The 20,447-nt window shown below is 48.6% G+C and overlaps 1 protein-coding gene across 1 annotated transcript in view; it reads right to left on the reverse strand.

Moving 5' to 3' along the window:
• Nucleotides 1–20,447, reverse strand: part of COL27A1 (collagen type XXVII alpha 1 chain) — a gene marked incomplete at both ends in the record, with an annotated part of 141,124 nt that overhangs the window by 25,579 nt on the left and 95,098 nt on the right. Inside the window, 9 exons of the mRNA XM_082295345.1 lie at nucleotides 7,635–7,742; nucleotides 9,605–9,658; nucleotides 10,392–10,445; nucleotides 12,014–12,067; nucleotides 14,345–14,398; nucleotides 15,108–15,161; nucleotides 15,375–15,419; nucleotides 15,552–15,596; nucleotides 15,956–16,009. Of these exons, the coding sequence (XP_082151471.1) occupies nucleotides 7,635–7,742; nucleotides 9,605–9,658; nucleotides 10,392–10,445; nucleotides 12,014–12,067; nucleotides 14,345–14,398; nucleotides 15,108–15,161; nucleotides 15,375–15,419; nucleotides 15,552–15,596; nucleotides 15,956–16,009 (522 nt within the window). The remainder of the gene's footprint in view (nucleotides 1–7,634; nucleotides 7,743–9,604; nucleotides 9,659–10,391; nucleotides 10,446–12,013; nucleotides 12,068–14,344; nucleotides 14,399–15,107; nucleotides 15,162–15,374; nucleotides 15,420–15,551; nucleotides 15,597–15,955; nucleotides 16,010–20,447) is intronic.

Consider the following 20,447-nt stretch of genomic DNA (forward strand, 5'->3'; position numbering starts at 1 on the left):
CAGCAGCTCCTGAATGAGTATGGGGAAAGAAGAAAGACTCAACTGTTCTCGAGAAGAAAGACCTAATTGTGCTGTGAGGTTCAGAGGGTTTCACTGGGAACACTGGGAAGTAATGGGCTCTTGGCCTGCTTGTGGAAACCCGAGTGGGGAGTGCAGGTAGAGCTGGCTGGCTGTGCTCAAAGAAACAGCAAATTGGGGAAATCCTATAAAAAGGTCTTGGATGGCAAGACTACAGCCAGAGTCATTGTGACTTTCCTTTCAGCTGAGCTCGTCAGCTTAAAATAGGAATCCAACCCAAAATTGTGTATCCTGAGCTCTCTGCTTTAGAGCAAACTCTTACCTGCATGCAGCTGTTGCTCTGAAATGTGCTGCTTTGGGTTTTGTGGAGGAGGAGGTCTATTTAACTTGATTTTCCTAAGCAGTCACAGTGTAAGGCAGCAAAAAGAGTCATGTACAGAGCAGTGCTGTGTGCTCTGAGCTGCTCTGGTTCAGTCTGATAGCTCTGAACTGCCCCCCCCCCACCCTTGCCTCTATTTCCTCATGTCTAAGAAAGCATGGGAGACAAAGGTGCCACTAAAACACTTGATGGCTGAGTGGGAAGTGTAGGAAAAGTTTGAGGCCTCATCCCCACTGAGCTGTGAAGCTTTCATACACAATGAAACCAAAATGCTCCAAAAAATTAGTATCAGAATCTGACAATGGGAAAGAAAAGAATAGAGAGAGCACCTGGGCAGCATAACTCTGATTGACACTCCCCCGAACAGTAAGGGTTAATATCTTCCTTCTGAAGGACACAGATGCCCTGGGGTTGTGGAAGAGGAAGGGAATAAAATCCTCTCTTGCAATAAGGAGGGGAATCTTGGAGGAACTGCCCAAAAAGTGTGTCTCCTTCGTCTGAGTCAGGAAAAAAACCATGCCAAGTCAATGGGATTTATTTCAAATTCTGGCTCATTACGACTCCTATTAACTCTAAATGAAGACCAGCTGGGATCAGCCTGCCTTCCCCAGCAGCAGAGCCTGTGAGGGCCAAACGGCCCCTCTGCTGCTGGAGAGCAGCCTCAGTTGCTGCAAGCAGCAGTTCCCTTGGGATTGGGAAAGCTCTGTGATTCCCTGTAGGATACACAGGGCTCACAGGCAACCCTGGTCCACTCCAAAGGTTTCAATGGATTTGGTGGACTGAGTCACAGAATAGCAAAAAAGGGGGAAAAAGTCCCACACAATAATATCACCCAAACAACAAAATCTAGCATGTACTTCTCCATAAAGTGGGATGTTTAGAAAAGACTGACCCTGTGGCCATCAGCACTGGTTATCAAAGCAAGAGGAGAAGCTGATTGCAGCCATGGGCACAGGGGCCCAGGGATGATCACATTGGTTCTAGAAGGGGAAGCAAAGAGACCCAGGCCTGCAGCTCCACAGAAAGGCATCACCCTGACTCTTGGTCTCATACTCTTCAAAGCAGAGGTTTTCAGCATATTTGACTGCATTTCTGAGCAACTTTATTCACCTTTGATTTTGGATGCAAGACAAATACCTGCTTATGGCTTTTCTGGGTGTTAGTCTGCACGAGAAATGATACTCCAGGGCTGTAACTCAAGGATACATCATGGCCAAGTGCAAACACCTTCAGCTTGGGAAACTGGGCTCCAGTATAAGAACTGGCCCTGCTGATACAGCAGCTACTGGAAAGGACAGGCTGTAGGGCAGGAGTATGGCCTGTTGTGATCTCCTGCTCCCCCTCTGCCACCGACCGACCTCCTGCATGACCCTGGGCAAGCCACTTTACTATCTTGTGCAGCTACTCCTAACACATTCAAGGGCAGGATTTGGAGTAACACTACTCATTTACTAAGATTAAGGGTGTGAGGATCTCGCTGTTACCGCTGCCACACCGCCCCCCGCCCCCGCACACTGAGCCTGGTGCTCTCCATTCCTTCCTCTGCTCAGTCAGAGGGTGACCCCACACCCTCCAGCCAGGGAATTTAAGAAACTTCTTTCAAGTAATTACTCCACAGACAGCCCATGGTCCAGGGCACAAAAACCAGCTTTTCCAGGAAACAACAGCTCAGCACATTATCAAAAAAAAGCATAAATTTCTGCATGGAAAGCAGAGATTAAAACCAGTGGTGACTCCAGGATTGTCCTTCGGCAACCTCAGTGTTTTCAGGGAGCTGAATGCCATGGATGTGGTACTGCCAGCTGTGGCTGAGCTCATGTGTATGCAGTGAATGGCTGGATTCAGTGACAGCAGAGCGAGGCGCTTTGTTGCAGAAAACCTTTGAATCATGTTTTCAGTGGCAGGAAACAGAAAAGAACAAAGAGCAAAAACCACTCTGGGACAAATTCTGCTGTAAGTGATGTTTGGACAACTTTGTAGAAGAGCAACATGTTGGATGAGAAGAAGCTCCTGCTCTGCCCTGGCACTGCAAGGCTCAGACAGCAGCCCCATCTCAACATGGCATTGCTGGAGCAGTTCTGCTAACTCAGAGCAGAAGGTCCATCCTGGCCAGCAAGTCCTCCTTCCAACTTCAGGACTGTAGCCTGTAGAGGAGAGAGGGACAAAAATGTGATGGGAAGGACCCTCAGAACACCATCCAGAGCTGTGTGTGGGGTTGCTGCTGCTCTGGGGAGCGACCACAGCACTAGAGCCATGAGTTCCCTCCGTGCTCTGTACTGGGCTGGAGAGTGGGCCTGTGAGTTCCCTCAAAAAACCTTCTCAGCTCTCCACCCCAGCCCAGTTCTGTCACCCTACCCTCCTGAAGAGCAAATAAAAGGACTTTGGATCTTGTTGCACCAGAGCAAAAGGATTTACAGCCCTTCAAGCTCTTCTGGGCTGATAGTGCACATCTGCATGCCACAGCAGGGCCAGCAAATGCAGCAAGATCTTCTCTGATGTAATTGTTTATGGCAATTTAGACCATTGGAGTGTCTGGCTCAAAGCTTTCTGAGTCCTGACGTGGCTTGAATGACACTGCAGATAAGATTTCAGGTTAAAACGGAAGTGGAAAGATCTCCCAGTTTTGCTGAACAATGAGGGATTTTCTTGTTTCAGAGCATGTTGTTCAGTATTTCCAGGCTCTCAAATTGCTTTCCTGGAGCTGTAAACCCCTTGCTATCAGATGTCTGCCGTGTATGGCAACCAGCACATTACAAAAACCACAGCACAGAGCCACAGAGTACAGCTGGAAACCCATCACCTCCCTCTGCCAACTGGCCTGGGTCTTCCTCAGCCACTGCTGGATCTGTCATCCTCCCAGGGAAGGGCTGAAAATGCTGAGTTTTCCATCACTGCAGAGGAGAAGCAGCAGAGGGAAGCACTTTTGGAGGGAAGAGGTTGCTCTCAGGGCCCACTCGCCTGTGACCTGTTGGTGGCACACCAGTGACTTCAGCCTCTGGCTTTTACCATCCTCTGATGCAATGAGCAGCTCTGATGGGCAGTCAGATCCTTTGTGAATGCAGGTTACTCTCCAGGGATGTTCTCTGGGTGTTGCAGGCTCTGTGGCACTATTCCTTCACAGCCTTACAGATAAGCAGATAAATTATCTTTTTATTTTGGCAAACCACACCATGACACTTGCACTGCTGATGGATGCCTTGCCAGGCTTTAGCGGGCTGTTGTACCTTCCAGTGCCCCACAGACTGAGGAGAATATTCTTGTTCTGCCTTGCCCATACAAAAAGTCTGGATTTCCAGCCAGTCTCTCTGAAAGCAGATGCCCAATTAGTCCCTGGTGCTCTGCAAGGGGAAGGGCTTTTCAGCCGTTTTTTGTTCAAACCAGAGGGCAAATGGCCATGTTCAGAAGAGAGTCAAGGTCAAGTGAAGGCAACAAGTTTCTGTTAGAAGACAGAAACCACTGTGAGGAGATAATACGTGGGCCAGCAGCTCAGGAAAGGTGCAAATCTCTGGAAATCTCTACTGGATCTTGCACTGGTGCTTTGATTTCTCTCTTATGGCCAGGGGAACAACTGGCTCATTCCTCCACTGAGCAGGAACTGAGGCTGAATGGAGCAGTGTGAACTTGGACAAAGTGACCAAAAGATAGAGGATACTCACTTAGCTCCAGCTGCCTTGAGCCCTGCCAGCCACAGCTGTGAAGCTCATGGACCATCTCAGCTGCCAGGTTTGTTTGCTGAAATCCACTGGCTTTGAAACACGTACAGATTACCCCTGGAGACTCGACTGGGGCCTCCCTGCTGCTTTTTGTTTGAGATTCAAAACCACAGTGGAAACCGGTTTTCAGATATGTTAATGCTGTAAATGGCTGAGCCAAGTTAAAGCTAACGATCTCTGAAAAACGTTTCCTGAGCACAGAGGGAAGTTTGGTTGTGCTCAGGCAGTCACGTGGTATCAGCATCAGGATGGCTTTCTGGAAAATGAAGCCTTGCTCAGGAAAGCCAGATGTGCCTCTGCTGATCCCACTGATCGCTAGGCGAGTGTCTCTCTTCTGTATGACCCAAAATGGCAGCACAGACCCTCTGTGCTTCCTCCAGCTTTCAAAGTTGCTCTGGAGTACGTCCCTTCATCTGCCATCTCCAGGGAGCTCCAGGACTGCAGATCCTCTAACCTCCTACCATCCCTCATGCTGGCTTGTTGCCACGTTAGGTTTGAGCTGGTCACGCCAAATTCCCCAGCTCCTATACCTGCTCTGCCAGCACTAGCCTCTGCTTCAGGCTGGGATATACAAAACGGCTGAAAATGTACCACCAGTGAAATCAGATCACTTCAGAGCAATCTGGCACCTCATTTCCTACATCTGTCACAAGGACACTTAATAGTGAAGTGTCACATTCCTGTAGACATAAGCAAAATAAAGATTAAGACTAAACATTTCCTTGGCGTTAAGGACAAACCTTCTAGATGTGGTGTGGCTGCAGGAACTTGTGATGAGAAGGGTTTTTCCAGAGATTGTTGCTGTCCATGGAGGGCATGCCTCTGTGAGTATCACTCTGGAGTAACACAAGGGCAAGCCAAGGTTTAGGAGAACCTTGTCTGTGTCCACAACTGCAGATGGGCATCAGCTTCCTCAAACTAACACCAACCTCTTCCAGAAGCAGAAGATGAGCTTCACACCCCCAAATGGAGCTCAGTTTGTTGTCACAGGTAACTGTACAGATCCTTGTGTGTGCACCTCTCCTACTAAGGGCACAGAAACACCAACATCTTCCCTGTCCCCTTTGTAGCTGAGCAGGATATCCCAACAAATACTAGAGCTGAGAAAAAGCCCAGGAAAACATCAGTGAATCCAGGCAGGAATGTGGTGAAGCAGACATAAGGACTAGGGGATGTCATGCCAGGAGAGGCCAAATGAAGATGCAATAGCTGAAGATGAAGTTCTTAAAACCATCTAAACTGATTATTGGACAGCATTACACTGTCACATCAGAAGTATTAAAACCATTCACAACAGGGTGGTGTGGAATCACTCAGTATCTGCAGCACCCAAACCCAACATGCTCCCTGTCCCTGCAATCCAAGTGCCTCCAACACCTTCCCCAACCAATTTCTGTGCCACCATATAAATCCTGGACAGGAGTTTGTCACCTTGACATCTGCCCTTGGGTGAACAACCTTCATGACTTCTCCATGACAAAATTTTTTGTTAACTTTGTCCAGTAGCCTTAAAGCCTTCTGTGCATCATGCAGTTTGTGGTGGGCTGTGCCTGTGGTGGCTTCTGCAGCATGTCCTCCAGAGGATGGCTTGGCTGGGTATTCCAGCTTCCAACCCTCAGCTGGAAAGGAGGGGCTTGCAGTTATCTCTAGCAGTGTGCACCTCTGAGCTGTAAACCTTATCTTGACAGAAATCTAAGGAAGATCCCACTGATATTTGTACTCTCCATGGGAACATAGAACGAAATTCTCAGTAATGGGAAGAGAAAAATTATTTGTGCTTCTGTCAGAGGACTTCCATATTTAAATGACCTCAGTGAGCACCAGAACACCAGCCTGTGTATTAGGTAACAGTGTCTGGCAGGGGAGGCAGCACTATCTGGAGCCTATGCAGGTTTGAAAGTCTGCCTGAGTTTAGGCATAAGGAAATATAAAGAAGTATATTAAAATAGTAGATGGAAATATAGCACTCTGCAGTAAAAAAAAACAAAAGGGAGTGATTATGAACAGGAATCTTGGCTCTACTGACTCCTTTTTTTAAAAAATAAAACAGAAAACAGCATCATGTTCGCAGGGACATGCTGGCAAACAGCAGGGACAGAGTCTGAGAGAATCTGTATTTTATACTTTTAACTTAATATGGCTTTTGCATGATTTCAGTATTTTATTGGTTCTTAAAACATACACAATATAAGCACATGAACCAGCCAGAAGTACAGCACATGCAGGGCGATTGTCCAGCTGTGCCAGCCTGCAGCTGGAAAAGAGCTGAGGTGTTGGGGACCACCCTTGCCTGTGGAGTGATCCCAATCCTGAAAGGGCTCCCTGTTGGGTACAGGGCCTGTGGCAAAGGGTGGCTTTATTTGGGGCAGGACTAAAGGCTTATACTGCACATTTATGGTGCTGCATTAAAGCATTAAGCCAATGTTTCCACTTGCTAGTCAAGTCAGTACTCAAATACCAACCTCAGCCCAAAAATAACATAAATCCATCTCTTTTGCTGCTTCCATCCCCTCACACCCTTCTCCCTGTGCTCCTTTTAGCCAGCCACAACGTCACCAAGAGGAAAATCAGCGTTTCACCATGGAGCATCCACCCAGGCTCGGCGGTACCTGCCGGCCCTGCTGCTTCCCGCCCAGCCTGGGCTGGCATTTCAGAGCTGCCTTTAAACTTAGGCTTCTTGTTCCTTTGCCACAGATGTGTGGGATTGGAGCTGGTGTGTTCCCCAGCTGCATGAGGGGTAAGACACATGCTGCAGGGGAGCACGTGCATCCCACTGAACTGGGCTATCCCTCTGCTGAGCGAGCCTTGCAAGCCCTTGCTGCTGCTAACTTTGATCCAAGACAACAATCACAATGAATAAACAACGTCATCAACCTGATAAACTCCACATTTCAAGCAGAAAGGCCTGACTTGCAGAGAAGCCCATTGAGGCACTGGGCAGAGCCATCCTCCACCTGACACTACCCCGTTCCCTCTCATCTCAGAGCCAGAATCAAACTTTTTCTAGAGCACCAAGATCAGACCTCCAAGTGAACCAGACATGCCCAGGATATTCATTGAGGATTCAGGAGTCATATCCTGCTGATTTCTTCTAGTTGTTTTCTATATTTAATTGGGAAATCTTAGAAGGGAAGACCAGAAGCAAGCAAGTGGCCATCAGAGAAGGCACAAGGTGAATTCCCAGCTCCAGGCTCAAGCCAGCTGTAGCAACCAGGGAAGACAACCCCTCTCAGTCCTCTGGGCCTCCTCTCCATCACCCTGTTGGGTCCATCTTACAGATGTGGGAGGGAGGCACTATTTCTTAAAGACTGTGTCAGATCAGATTCACATTCTCACATGTGAATCCTAGTTGAAAGACCAAACCATCTCCTGGACATAGTTTTTCATGAAAACAACACATTTTACCATAATATTTATGACAAATTACATCTCAGGTGACCTCCTGCCCTAAGCAGTGTCCTGGTTCACACACTCATCACTACAGGGAACCCACGGGTCACCAAGGGCTGGTTTCGCAGACTCACTCGGACACCTGGGATGCCGGGAGATCCAAGAGATCCTTCTTTTCCCTTCAGTCCTTCATTGCCTTTTTCTCCTTTCTCTCCTTCTAGGCCTTGCTCTCCTTTGTCTCCCTGTGGAAGAGAGGAAGGTGGGAGGTTTTCATACCCACACAATACATGGGTCACTGTACGAGGCTCTTGCAAGGGAAAACCCCACCACATAATTAGTATTTCAGGAGTGTGAGAGGAAGAAAGCCTGCAAAAAAAAGGATGAATGAGGATGAGTCATACTACACTTGACATTTAAAAAAGGAGCAAATCCAGGTTTCTTTTCTTTAAAATCTCTTGGCTGAAGGAGAAAGAACTCCCCCACTATACAGAGTAACCTGAACCCCTTTGCTTCTCCTGCAGTAAGGCCTGAACCTCCCACGTGAATGAGGCAGGCAGACAAGATTTGAAAGTCTCCCTTGCATCATCCAGAAGACCAGAGCTTGGGATGCTGAAAGACTTTTAATAGGATGGGTTTGTCTGGAGCAGCTGCTCAGCTCTTGCTGCCAAACAGAAATCAGCCCAGGGCTCCAATAAACACTCTGTGAAACAGTGTCACTGTGCCCTGTAAAGGATCTATGGCCTGAGCAGTGGGTATCCTGTCAAATCACTGCTCTGACAATTACAGAATCATAGAATCAAAGAATCATTTGGGTTGGAAAAGGTGTTTAAGATGAATTAATCCAAACATCAACCCAGCACTGCCAAGCCCACCACTAAACCATGTCCCCAAGTACCACTTGTAGGGATAGTAACTCCACCTTCTTCTTCTGATGCCTGGCCACCCTTTCAGTGAAGAAATTTTTCTCAATATCCACTTAAAGCTCCCCTGGTGAAACCAGTCATTGAAATTTATGAAAAAAATCTGGCAGATAATTAAATTTCAGTATTTGGCAAGATCAACCAACTGGAACACAAAGCAGAAATACAATCACAGAAGTGTAAGAAGCAAATTTGGAGCTGCTTTTCTTTTATCAAGATAAATAAAATATTGTAAATATTTTGTAATATTCAGTACTACCACTCAAAATTATATGGAGACAATGAAAAAGGCCAGTTTTATACTGACAGCAGCATGTGCAGCCAAGCAGCCTTGAACTGAACCATTTTCCTCTTGCACCTGTGTTGGGAGAGCTCAGCAAGATCTCATCTGGTTAAAGAGCACAGACACATCTGGTTAAGTGTCCAGAGAAACATTTGGGGTGGAAAGAGCTGGTTTGGTTCAAGAGCTCCTGGGCACAGCTAGCAGTGCAAGAGAATACAGAAGCCTTGACTGTCCTTAAGGAAGAGATTTTTGGTCCAACATTCAGAGATATGAGCAGAAGTAGAAACACATGGCAAATAATTTAACTAGAAAAAAGCATTAAACTGCATTGTTGTGGGATGGGCTGCTCTTTCTTTCCATGGAACAAAATTGTTGGCCTGTTTGGAAAGGCTAGCTGTGCAGAGACATGAATCAGAGCCCTGTTCCAAAGGCAAGGTAGCAAACTCACAGCAGTGAGATACAGAGTGAACCCTGAGCGAGATGCTGGGGCTCTGCCAAGGGAAAGGGATCTGGTTTCTTTACTCTCTAATATTGTTCTGGTCAGTGGTGCAGGGGAGAGTGATGGACAATTCTTGATTTCCCCTGTCAGGCCCAGGAATTCTTGATTAGTTGGAAATTTGATCTGTAAAGACTCAAATAAAACAGACAAATTGTTGGAAACCAGATTTTGAAGAACTTGACCTTTTTGGAGATCTGATCAGATGCCAAAAATGTGGGTAGAGGAGTGAAACAGGAGGGGTTTGTTTGCTTGCAGAAAAACAGTCCTTAGAGAGTGCAGGGCAGAGGCTTATTCCACAGAGGACCCAATAATCCCCTTGGCCTCATCCCGGCTCTGGGAATCACAGGGCCCTGAGTGCAGAGATGTGTGTGAGAGCTGGAACTCCATGGGAGTGAGATTTACCTTGATCCCATCTGGCCCAAGCTGCCCGCTGTCCCCTTCTAGCCCGGATTCTCCCTGTGGGCAGAAGCAAACACCATAAGGATGTGCCTAAATGTGCTTTTCCCTGAGCTTTCTGCAGCTGGCTCACAGCGGCAGCGATGGGAGCCCAGTCCTGCACTCTAACACGTGTCCCATCTCATACCCTAATGCTGAACAAGCTCTTCCTGGAGCAAGAGCAGGAATTCAGCCTCTTGCTCTATTCTGAGCCACAGTTTCTCCTCCATGGACTCGCTGCTGGCCTGCAGGAAGCCCTCCTTCCCTGTGTGAAAAGGAGCTCAGTCTGAATTCATTTAACCTGGGGCTTCCTCATCCTGCTCCAACAACTGACCTCAGTCCTGGGAAGGGACACACAGCCCCTCTGCCAGCCTCAATCCGTGCATTCATCCCCTCCTGCCCCCTCCCACGCACAGTGTATCCAGTGTTTCCCTGCTTAAAGCCGCCTTCTGCTCCAGTGTCCCTGGCCCTGCACGGACACAGCCTGTGGCAAACAGGAGAGGTCTGTTCCCACATCTGTTCCCACACTGCCTCTTTCACACTCGGTGTCACAGTGGCATCTGGGAGGCTCAGAGAGGCTGGTGAGCTCAGGCTGATGGGCTCTGTGGGAAAGGTGCTTCCACCACCCGCAGAAGGAACAGGGGTCAGGACGCAGAGAACAGGGTCAGCCTGTCCAGGCTGTGGGAGAGCAGGGACAGAACCTCTGGGGAACTGATGAGGCACAGAAGCCCCACCAGAAGGTGGCCATACTCACTCTTTGGCCAACGAGACCTTGCTCTCCAGGGATTCCTAACTGGCCAGGATCACCCTAAAAAGAAGGAAGCACATACAAGGAGGCAAGCTGTTTACTGACAGTGAGTGAACATGAAGCACTTCCCATTGCACTCTTAATTTTGACTTTTTCTTTCCTTCTCCCACACAAACACCTTCAGCTGAGCTTTCAGAGGGGGTTCAAAGGCCCAGCATAGGGACAGTGCATAAGGACAGCAAAGAAGGACACATCTCACAGGCTCTGTTGCAATGATCCTTGACAGGACAGGGGTCACAGAGGGGTCTGAGCTGCCTGAAGCTGCAGACCCAGAAGGCATTCTCTGGCATGGTCCTTCACAGGCAAGCAGCAGTGTGGGTGCAATGTGGTGTGGTGGCAGACACGACCAGTGTGAGGGAGAAAAAACCAACAGCTCTTTTAGCCCGAGTTCCAGAAGAATTGGAATCTTTGATAGCAGTAAAATGAATGAACAGAAGGCGGTGGAGCTGGCAAACAAATGGATCTTGCCAATATAGCACTGGGGGTAGGACGGCCATAGGGCAGCTCTCTCCCATGTGTGCCCATCCCAGTGATCTGCTTTGCATGGAAGAGACCTCAGGAAATGCAGAGGATTCAGGGGAAAAAGGTTTGAGATATCCATAAGCCTCATCCCACAGCAAACTGCTCTGCAAGTGATGATTGCACAGACCAGTCTTGCTCCAGCACCTACCAGCTTGGAGAAGGAGCAGGATGGGACTCTCATACCACACCTTCCCAGCAAGGACAGCAGGTAAAGGGGTCTGTGCAAATCATCATGTCCTGCTCCACGGAGGGCAGCCAGGAGCACTGGAGCTGAAACACTCGTGCATCAGGATGCCAAAGACACAGTAGCTCCAGTGAAGTGTCAGAGGATTTGCCAAGGAAAATATGGCAAAGGATGGGATGGGGGTGGGAGTCAAGAGCAGCACAGAGAAAATTGGATTTAATCCCCACACAGAGTTTGTTCGAAAGCTCTGATCACAGGGGCAAACCTTCAGACCAAGGGGGTTAGGATTAAATAAAACCCCCCCTGAGCTGCTCAGCATTGGGATTTTATTCAAACAAAGAGATGGCTTTTATGTGGACAAGAAAGTGCATTCATGGTCTGGAGCAGGGCACCCTTCCCCCTTAACCATCAGAGGAGTTCACTCCCCAGAGAGCTGAGGCTTGGAAACTGTGGCAGGACCTTGTCTGAGGGTATTTTTAAGTCTGAGACCTTCCTAAGACTCTTCTGGTTTCAAATTAGAAGCTGCCTGGATCTCTGAGTCTCAGGGACTCCCCTCTCCATTGAGATTTTGGATCTGCAAAGAGTTGAGCTTCGTTTCCAAGGCCCTTCACAGCTCTTGAGGCACAAAATCCCTGGGATGGGGCTTCTCCCCAGCACTGACAGCCTCCCCCTCAGGATGGGGCTCAGGAATTTGTAAAAATGGCTAAAATTAACCCAGTTTTAGGTTTTTTAAACTTTGTCTTTTGTTGAATTCACTAGCTGCTGGAGGGTAAACCTGCAATGTCACTCAGTCCTGCAAAAACACAAGTTACCATTTATGTCCCCAGTCTGACAGAGAAATTGCACTCAGGGTTTTTCTTACCTTCATGCCAGGTTCACCTGCCAGACCAGGTTGTCCCATTGAGCCTGGCGGTCCCTGGAAAAAAACCAAAACAAGATAATGAAAAAACCTATTGTAACCAAGCAGAAAGGAAGATCAAAGACATGATTCCTTTAGCAGAGCCCTCCTGGGACAGCCAAGCCCTGGTTCAATGCAATTACCTCCCCGGAGCTGGCTCGGGGTCCACAGCATCAAAGAGGCCCCTCGTGCCTGGATTCTGGGAGGGCTCTGATCAACTCTCACACCTCCCATCTCCCCAGCCTCCTCTGCCAAGCACCTTTCTCTACCTCCTTCCAATCCCTCTGCTTTCTAAGGTTAGTAACCCCACCAGGGAGCAGCACTGGAACCAGCTGGGATAGAAGGGAAGAGGTTCAGAATTAGACTTGGAAGCTCTTTGCAAGGGTCCAGCAGGCTGGGCTGGTACAGTGGGTAACAGAAGTGCTTGGCTGTGTTCTTGCTCTTGCTCCCTGCGGCCCCATTTCTCCATTCCCACTGGTGTGAGCACATCCTCTGCACCATCAGGCTCCTTTTGATGAGGCTCAAGCTGCCCCACAGGCCACAGCTTCCAGCTGAGTCTTTGCCCCCCATTCCCAAAGAGGCAGGTGCACGATTGTGCTGCCAGCTAAAGTGAGCTGAGGGCAGCAAGGTGACACTGAGCCCTCCAGCACAAATTTTGGCCAGATTAGCCTTGACATCCATCAGCCAGCTGTCTTTGGCTGTACAGGGCCAGCAAACACCCAAAGGCTAATGCCTGGGCTCAGCCCAGAAATCCACAGCCCAGGCTGGACTGGCTGAGAGAAATTTTCTTGCTCTTGTGTGAGCACAGACTCCGGTAGAGGGGTTTGGCATCCCTCAGAGAGCCAGAAATGAGTGCCTGACCTGGAAAAAGATAGGAATTAAGATAGAAAGATGGAAGATGTGAGAATGACCTTGCAAAATGTTCTCACTCAGTCCAGCTCCATGTGCAGCCCCTGATAGTGGGGTCACAGTCATTTACTATCTTTAGTACTGAGATCTGTTGAGAGCTTTAATGTTTGTACATTTGCTCCTACCTCTGGGAAGCATGGGGAATGAGAGCCTGCAAAACAAGCCCAAAGATCGGACAGTCAAGCTTCTCTTTGAAGGATTTAAGTGGTTTATTTACTTACGATATTTGCATTCCGGACAACAATCTCCCTTCTCTTTACAGTTGGGAATAAAGGGAAAAAGAGCACATAATCAAGGGAGCAACCCAGGGAATAAAGCCAGTTGCTGGCTTGCTGAAATGGATTCAAGCAGAGGAGGGAGCAGGGTGTGTGTTGGGTTTGTGAACAAACGGTCAAGTCACGCAATGAGAAAATTCAAGCTCCAATGAAAGCAAAAATCCTGCTTTGGTTTCTCCAGAGGTGCCAGTGCAGAGAAAGGCTCCTGGAGGAGTTGCAGATTTGAATGAAGGTCTGTACTTTCTTGGTTGGCAGCATCCAGAGTGGCTCAGTAGCAGCTTTCCAGCTCCCCAGTGTGGTTTACCATGCTGAGAGCTTGCTCCATCTGGTCCAGCAGCCATGAGAATGGAAACTTTCATGACTCATACACTTTGCATAGATTGCATTCAAAGCCACCTTCATGTCTGTGTTACAGCTCAGGACCTACGGAACGGAGCTGTGCAAGGGGAACTGGCACATGTGATAGAAAGAGCCAAGACTATATTATTTTAAGGGGAGTGAAATAGAGCCAAAAGTACACAGGAGTTGGGGGAAACCATGGAGGCATCCCCTGCACTCCATTGGGGCACTGTTTGGCAGCTGCTGCTCGGTTTTGATGTGTTTGTGCCACTGCTTCATGGCAACCACAGCCCAGCAGCACCGTCAGCAGCAAAGGCGTCTCTGAGCTTCCTGCACTGGCTGCAGCAGCCTCTGCTGGGGCTGCCATGGCCATCTGGGTGGGCTGGCAAACCTGTGTCGTGTCAGCAACAGCACCAGGGAGAGGGAAAGACTAGTACTCAGTCTGAATTGTTTTTGTATTGGGTCACTGACTCTGCACCTGGGTGCAAAAAGTTGGTCCCTGGCGTGGTCACCTTTGAAATGTATCTTCTGTTGAGAAGACGGGTCTGCAGTTTCACCAGCTGGGTGTCTGTGGCCTGTGATGAAAAAGGTGCTCAAATTTCTGATTTTCACTGTTTGTTTTGGAAGCTGACTTTCGGACTTAAGGGAAATCCTTCCTGCTCGTTCCACACTTCCAGGTGTGGAAGGATGTTCCCCTGCACATTTACTCCTCCCTCAGTCCTGCCACTCCTGATGGAAGGGGAAAACAAACAGGAACAAAGATCAGACCTACCTTATGCCCCATTTCTCCCAAAGGCCCAGGTGGCCCCTGTGGTCCTTGGGGGCCCTGCAAAATAGAGACACAAGGCTCTTTTCATACAACTGCTTTCATTTCTGAAGGACCATCACTTCCACAGTCTGTAAGATAAAACAACTGTTCCTTCCCACAGCTCAGAGGAGTTCTCACTGTGCAAGATCTGGCCAGTGGGATGGAGAGGCCAGCAGTGGGTGTGCTGAGGCACCTTAACAGGCAAAGAGCTCAGAAGACCCTTCATCCTCCTGGCTCCCATCTAAAACAACTGCAGTGAGTAATCTGAAAGTGTCTGGTTTACCCTCTCCTTTCACAGTCCAGCACTGCTGGCCCTCCTTGAGGTCTGTGTCTTTCCCCAGTGATTCCCCCAAAGCTGTGGGCTCAGTTCTGACACCATCAGCCTCCCTCCTTCTCCCCCTTCCACTCTACCTACACTCCAACTCCTTCTGTCCCAGACCCAACCGTGTCCTTTTCTACCTTCCCTTCCAAAATCCACCCCAGGCTGTATCCTACACTCCCCCTGGTAGATCCGTGGCTCCCTTTTGCTTTCCAGGGGTCTGACCTTGTCTTTCCTTATGGCTCCTAGGACTCTAGCCAAGTCTTTCACATCTCTGACCATGCTGGAACTGTCAAGGATAGAGAAGCTGGGAACAGGATAAGCAGTGGGGAAGAGACAGACAGAGAAAGAAATGACGTGTCTGTGTGCAAGGAAAGACAGATGGAGAGAGAGTGATAAGACACTTGCCGGGTTGCCTGGAGGCCCTTTTGCTCCTGGAGGTCCAGAAGATCCTTGGATACCCTAGAAAAATTAAAAATACCAGAGTCAGCTCCAACCCAGCAGCAATCCTTCACATCTCTTGGCAGAAATGTGCACCTCAAAAATGCTCCAGTGACAGGAGGGGACAGGTGGCCCTGCAAGTGTAAGATAGGGTCCAGATTCTTCCTCCTGGACCAGGACTCAAAACTTAAGGACATGAGGTTATGAAAGGAAGTAGAAGGGATGGACACTTACTGGGAAGCCACGTGCTCCACTCTCCCCAGTCTCCCCCATCTTGCCCTGTGAACACACAGTTACAGCAATTATCAGCTGGGGATGTGCTGACACACCTGTGGGGCTTTGGCCTGGAGGGCACTGAGGACATGTGGGTGTCCCCAGGGTTGGCAGCTCTGGCTCTCACAGAGGACATACCTGCAGCCCATCTGGGCCCACCCTGCCTGGCTCCCCTGGTCGGCCCTGCAAAATAAAAAGACAAAGACACATCAGCAGGAGCACAAGCTGTTGGTGATGCTCTTCTGCCCTAGCCCATCTGCTCTTGCATTTTTGTGCATCAAATTTCCCTTCCAGTTCCCTGCAGCTTTTGAGAGGCCAAACACCTGGGATTATGCCCCCAGGAACACCCCAACCAGCTGTGAGTGTGGGCAAGGACCCTGATGCCAATGCTGGATAGATTTTACTCTGGTTGCAAGACAGACTCATCCCTGCTGGTGGATCCTCATGGAGCAATTGAACATCCCCTGTTCCTGGAGGAGGATGTGACTTTGATCCTGCCCAGAGCATTTCACAACACAGCTGAGAACAGGCTTGGCACTCACCTTGACACCTCGCAACCCTGGCTCGCCTACTGGTCCATCAGGCCCTCTGGCACCCTAGAAGGAGGCAAAAGAGAGGCAAAAATAAGAACACAGAGGATATGGCTCACTGGAAAATCCAGCTGTCACTTTAGCCTTGGCCACCAGGACAGTCCATGAGATCAATCCTGGCTAAGCCAACTTATACCTGCTTGGGTTGAGCACAGCAGCTCAGAGCCCAGGACTAAAAAGATTCTTTCTGTGTTTTGTTGCTTCATTTCTCACCGTTACCAGCACACAGCACTTTTTATTCCTGCTAAACCAACTACCAACCACAAATCTAAGCCAGAGGAGAAAAGCAGGCCAGGAACAACCTTATTTTCAGACAATGGATACATGACAACAGTTTTGCAATGCACAAACTTGCAGTTCCAGCCTTATTAACAGCAAACCTCTTTCTTCCTAGAAACCTTGCTTTTCCAACACCTTTGCCCTTAACCCTCAGCACACCACACTGTCTCGTGGCCACAATCAGGGCAATAAAGCTCCAAAATATAGAGGTGCACAAGCCCCCACTGTACAGTACCTTCACATTGTCTTGGGCCCTAAATTCCTCTAAAAGAGAAGGGCATATTTGCTGGCAGCTGAACTCCAAGCCCTCAGCTACAGCTATGTGATATTTAAAGATCTGGCTGCTGTTAAGGACCAGGCATGTGCTCCTGCATATGGATGTGGGGAGGGTCTGGTGCCATGCCCAGCATCTGCTCCCAGCTGTGTGAGCGTGTGGTGGGCACAGGGACTTGGGGAGGTGTGTGGGACACACACCCTGCTGCAAATGAGCAGGTGTGAGTAGCTAAAATTGAGCAGTTCCTGGTACAGCTTGGGCATCACTGAGGAAGGACATCCTTGTTCTTTCAGAGGGTTCCAAGTGAGGAGAGCCCTGGGAAGAGGGTAAGGATATGATCATAGAATCACAGAAAAAATGGTTTGGGCTGAAAGGGACCTTACAGACCAGCTATCTTTTAAGCTCATTTCAGGAAAGCTGAACACACAACCCTCTGCACAATTTGACCCCCAGAGACCAGTGCATCACATTGACAGGGAATAAAGACCCACAGTGAAAGAAAATAAAAGAGTTAAAAAAGGGCATATCAAGAGACTATTAACAGACATCATGTTCATAATCAGTTCATGAGCTCAGTTGGGACTCTTAGGCTCCACTGCAAAATAAATAATAAATAAAAACAAAGAGCAGTGCTAGAATGTAGTGGTAAGAGGAATTCTGAGAGCTGGCCAATGCAGAAAGGGAAAACAGGAGCCAATGTGCTTAATCGGGATGCAAACCTAGTGCCAAAAGTAATAACAGGGTTAGGGAGCCAGTGTGTTAGAAAAGCAACTCCAGGATGACAGGCAAAGAGAGAGACTCACAAAGACAGGCAGTGTACAGCAGAAATGTATAGGAACCCCAGCCAAATTATTACAGCAGACAAACATTGTCAATATAAAATAATGCAAAAACTCCTACTGCGCTTGGCAAAGCCCTGTGCTGCTGAGAGGAGCAGAGATTGAATAACCAAGAGCCTGTATTGCACTGTCAGTATGGCACAGCTCTGAAGAATGCTCAGCCTGGCCTCCAGGACAGACAGACAGAGGACTGTGCCCCAGATGGGATCCCCACAAACAAAGGGGTGTTTCACTGCTGGGGCTGTGCTGCACAAATGTCCCAGCACCTCTCACCAGCCCAACACACCAAGTGATGTGGCTCATGCTGGCCCCTAGATCAGAGAGCAGTAAAGACCAAAAGTTTTATTAATCCATGTCCCTATAAACGTCAAAGCACAATGACAAAGACCAGAAAGTCACTTAAAAGCAGTACTACTGACAGCTTGAGTCAGGCAGCCCTGTTAGTTGGGGTGGCGGAAGAGCAGGGCCTGGAGGCATCCTGGAGGCTGCCTGGGGTGACTGGGACACCCAGCAAACACCCAGACTTGCACTGGGAAGGGAGGTGTCAGCATGGTGTTGGCACTCTGGGAAAGCACCCTTGACAACCACATGCTCATCCTCCCTGGAAAACAAACTGTTCCCCTTCTCTCTGAGCAGTCACTTGGATATTTCGTGCAATTACATCTTTACTGTACGAGAGTATGTGGTGACCTGCTAGTGAAGCAGGGGAAGGGTGTGCGGAGGGCAAGGATTCCGTAGCTCAGGCCTGGAAGAGGGAACAGGGATCAGAAGCAAGTGGGACATGGAAATGACAGTGATGATCCGGGTTAGAGTTGGGAAGGAAACTGGAATGAATCTGGCCCCTCCAGATCCATCTTCTGTAGCCTGTCCTTGCCAGTGCTGGGGCTGCACTGAGCCAGGTGGAGGCTGCCAGGTGCCCTCAGTGAGGGCTGTGGCTGGCTGGGGAAGTGTTTACAGTATCCTCATCCCTTCCAGCAGAGCCCTGTCACCAGCATGGCAGGATCTGCCAGGGCAATCTCACTTCACAGCAGTCACCTGCCTAATCCCATCACAACACATCTCATTGGCATCTGACCCAAAGAAGGAGAAAGTGACCCTCTATTCTCAAATGCATGTGGCAAGCTTCATCTTCTCCAGCCTCCTGGGCTGAAACCTGGGATAAAGGCTTCCCCTAATTCGCCCTGACAGGAAAAGCTACATTTAGTCAATTAGTTAAATCTTTAAAACTCTCTTTTACTGACAACACTGGTTAGAGACAAGTGAGTGAGGTCCTGGCAGCTCTCCAGGGAGCATCCCAATGCCAAGACCCTCAAGGCACAGCACGGTGCCTTCCCCCTGCAGACCTGGCAGCTTGGCCTTGCAGGCAGGGCTGAGCACAGCCCCTGGGCTCCCCTTGCACCCTCAGTTCCCCTCAGTCAGTGGAGGCCAAAACAGCATTTCTTTGAGCTGAGCAACACCAAGCAGTGCTATCAGAAACCCCAGGCTAAACAAGGGGTTACGATAGTGGCCAGATGTGAACAGCTCACACACACAGGGGAACTCAGTTCCAGGCTTTGCCAGTCCAGGTGAGGCAATAGGGATATATCCTGCATCTAAAGTAGACAACGTTCCTGCAGAACTATGTACTCAACAAGGTGTTTCTGTAGAGCAGCGCTGCATTTCCTCCTGTTAAACACCTACTCAGAGCTCAGACAGAGACAGTGACCAGCCTCTGAACAGCAGCATGAAGGAGCAGTCAGTAGCTCCTTTCCAGAAATCCAAAGCTCCTTCCTTACCCAGTTATGCAAATATTGATATTTTGCTATCACAGTCTGGCCAAACAAAAAAGCAAGCAGATGTTTTTAGTGAAGCCAAAGGGAGACATCCCTGGCCATGGATCTGGAATGAACTTTTTCTCAAACACTTCTAAGGCTTTCTCAGTCAACTAGAAAGATCCCTGGAAGCAAAACAATACCCACCACTTCTCCATGAACAACAACTCAGCTGGGTTTGGAAAGGCAAATATTTTCGGGTTTGCTTAGATAACACCACTTTACAAATCCCTGCAGTTGGTGATGCTGGAGAGCATTGGATCCATGTGGCAGAGGCAGCAATTCCTTCCCTCTGGCATGGAGCAGCAAAGGGCCTGGAGTGCAGGTGTGCTCCCCCTTATCTTGGATTTGCAGGCTTCACCTGGGCAGCAGCTGATGCAGGAGCTGGATGAATGAATGGCACAGTGGAAAAGAGAAATGTGCTTTGGGATTTGAAAAGCTCCCCTGTATCATCTGAGCCAGAACCCAGCAGTGAGAGGATAAAATTCTAGAAATATTGACAGGCACCTTGGCCAGGAGCATAGGGCGAGGTAAGGCACTTACAGCAGGATTTCAGGTGCAGCTTTATGATGTGAGTTACAAAATCATGGCTCTGGTTGATATTCAGCCTTTCATAGAGGTTCCCAGTCTTTTTGATGACATTATCCTTAGGAGAGCATGCTGGAGACCACACATTTTCCTGCTGTGAGGAGCTGATTAGCAGAAACGTGCTTTAGGATTTAAGTGACATAGAGTGAGGGGCTTGCTGGACCAGCTGCCTCCAAATTTAAACCTTGATTTGGTTAAATAATGAGGTTTAAGCATGTACACAGCTGTCACTAGCTGAATGTTAAGCACATGTTCAAGTGCTACACTGAGTACAGATGAAGGGAAATAAGCCTGGGCTCACATGTCCAAATTTCTTCTCCTTAGGGAAGAGGAGAAGGGAAACAACATTTGAGGAAGATTGTTCACTATCAGTTTGGTGGAATAAACAAAGACTTGTGAAGGAACAATAGTTCTGTCAGGACTAAAAAGAAGGTTACAATTTTAAAAAATATTTTCTTTTTAAAATATACATATCTTGACAATATAAAAGCTATCACAACATAAATGCAGACCCCAAAAAGTCTCCATTGTTCTTTACAATCAAAACCATATTTGCTATTTATGTTTCCTTCAAAAGCAACATTATTTTAATGAAGCATCCACAAACAGAGCTCATGGAATCCAAAAACATCTGGAAGGGGCTGCATTCATGT

This window comes from Coloeus monedula, assembly GCF_965178545.1.
Source record: "Coloeus monedula genome assembly, chromosome: 21".
NCBI classification, from domain to species: Eukaryota; Metazoa; Chordata; class Aves; order Passeriformes; family Corvidae; genus Coloeus; species Coloeus monedula.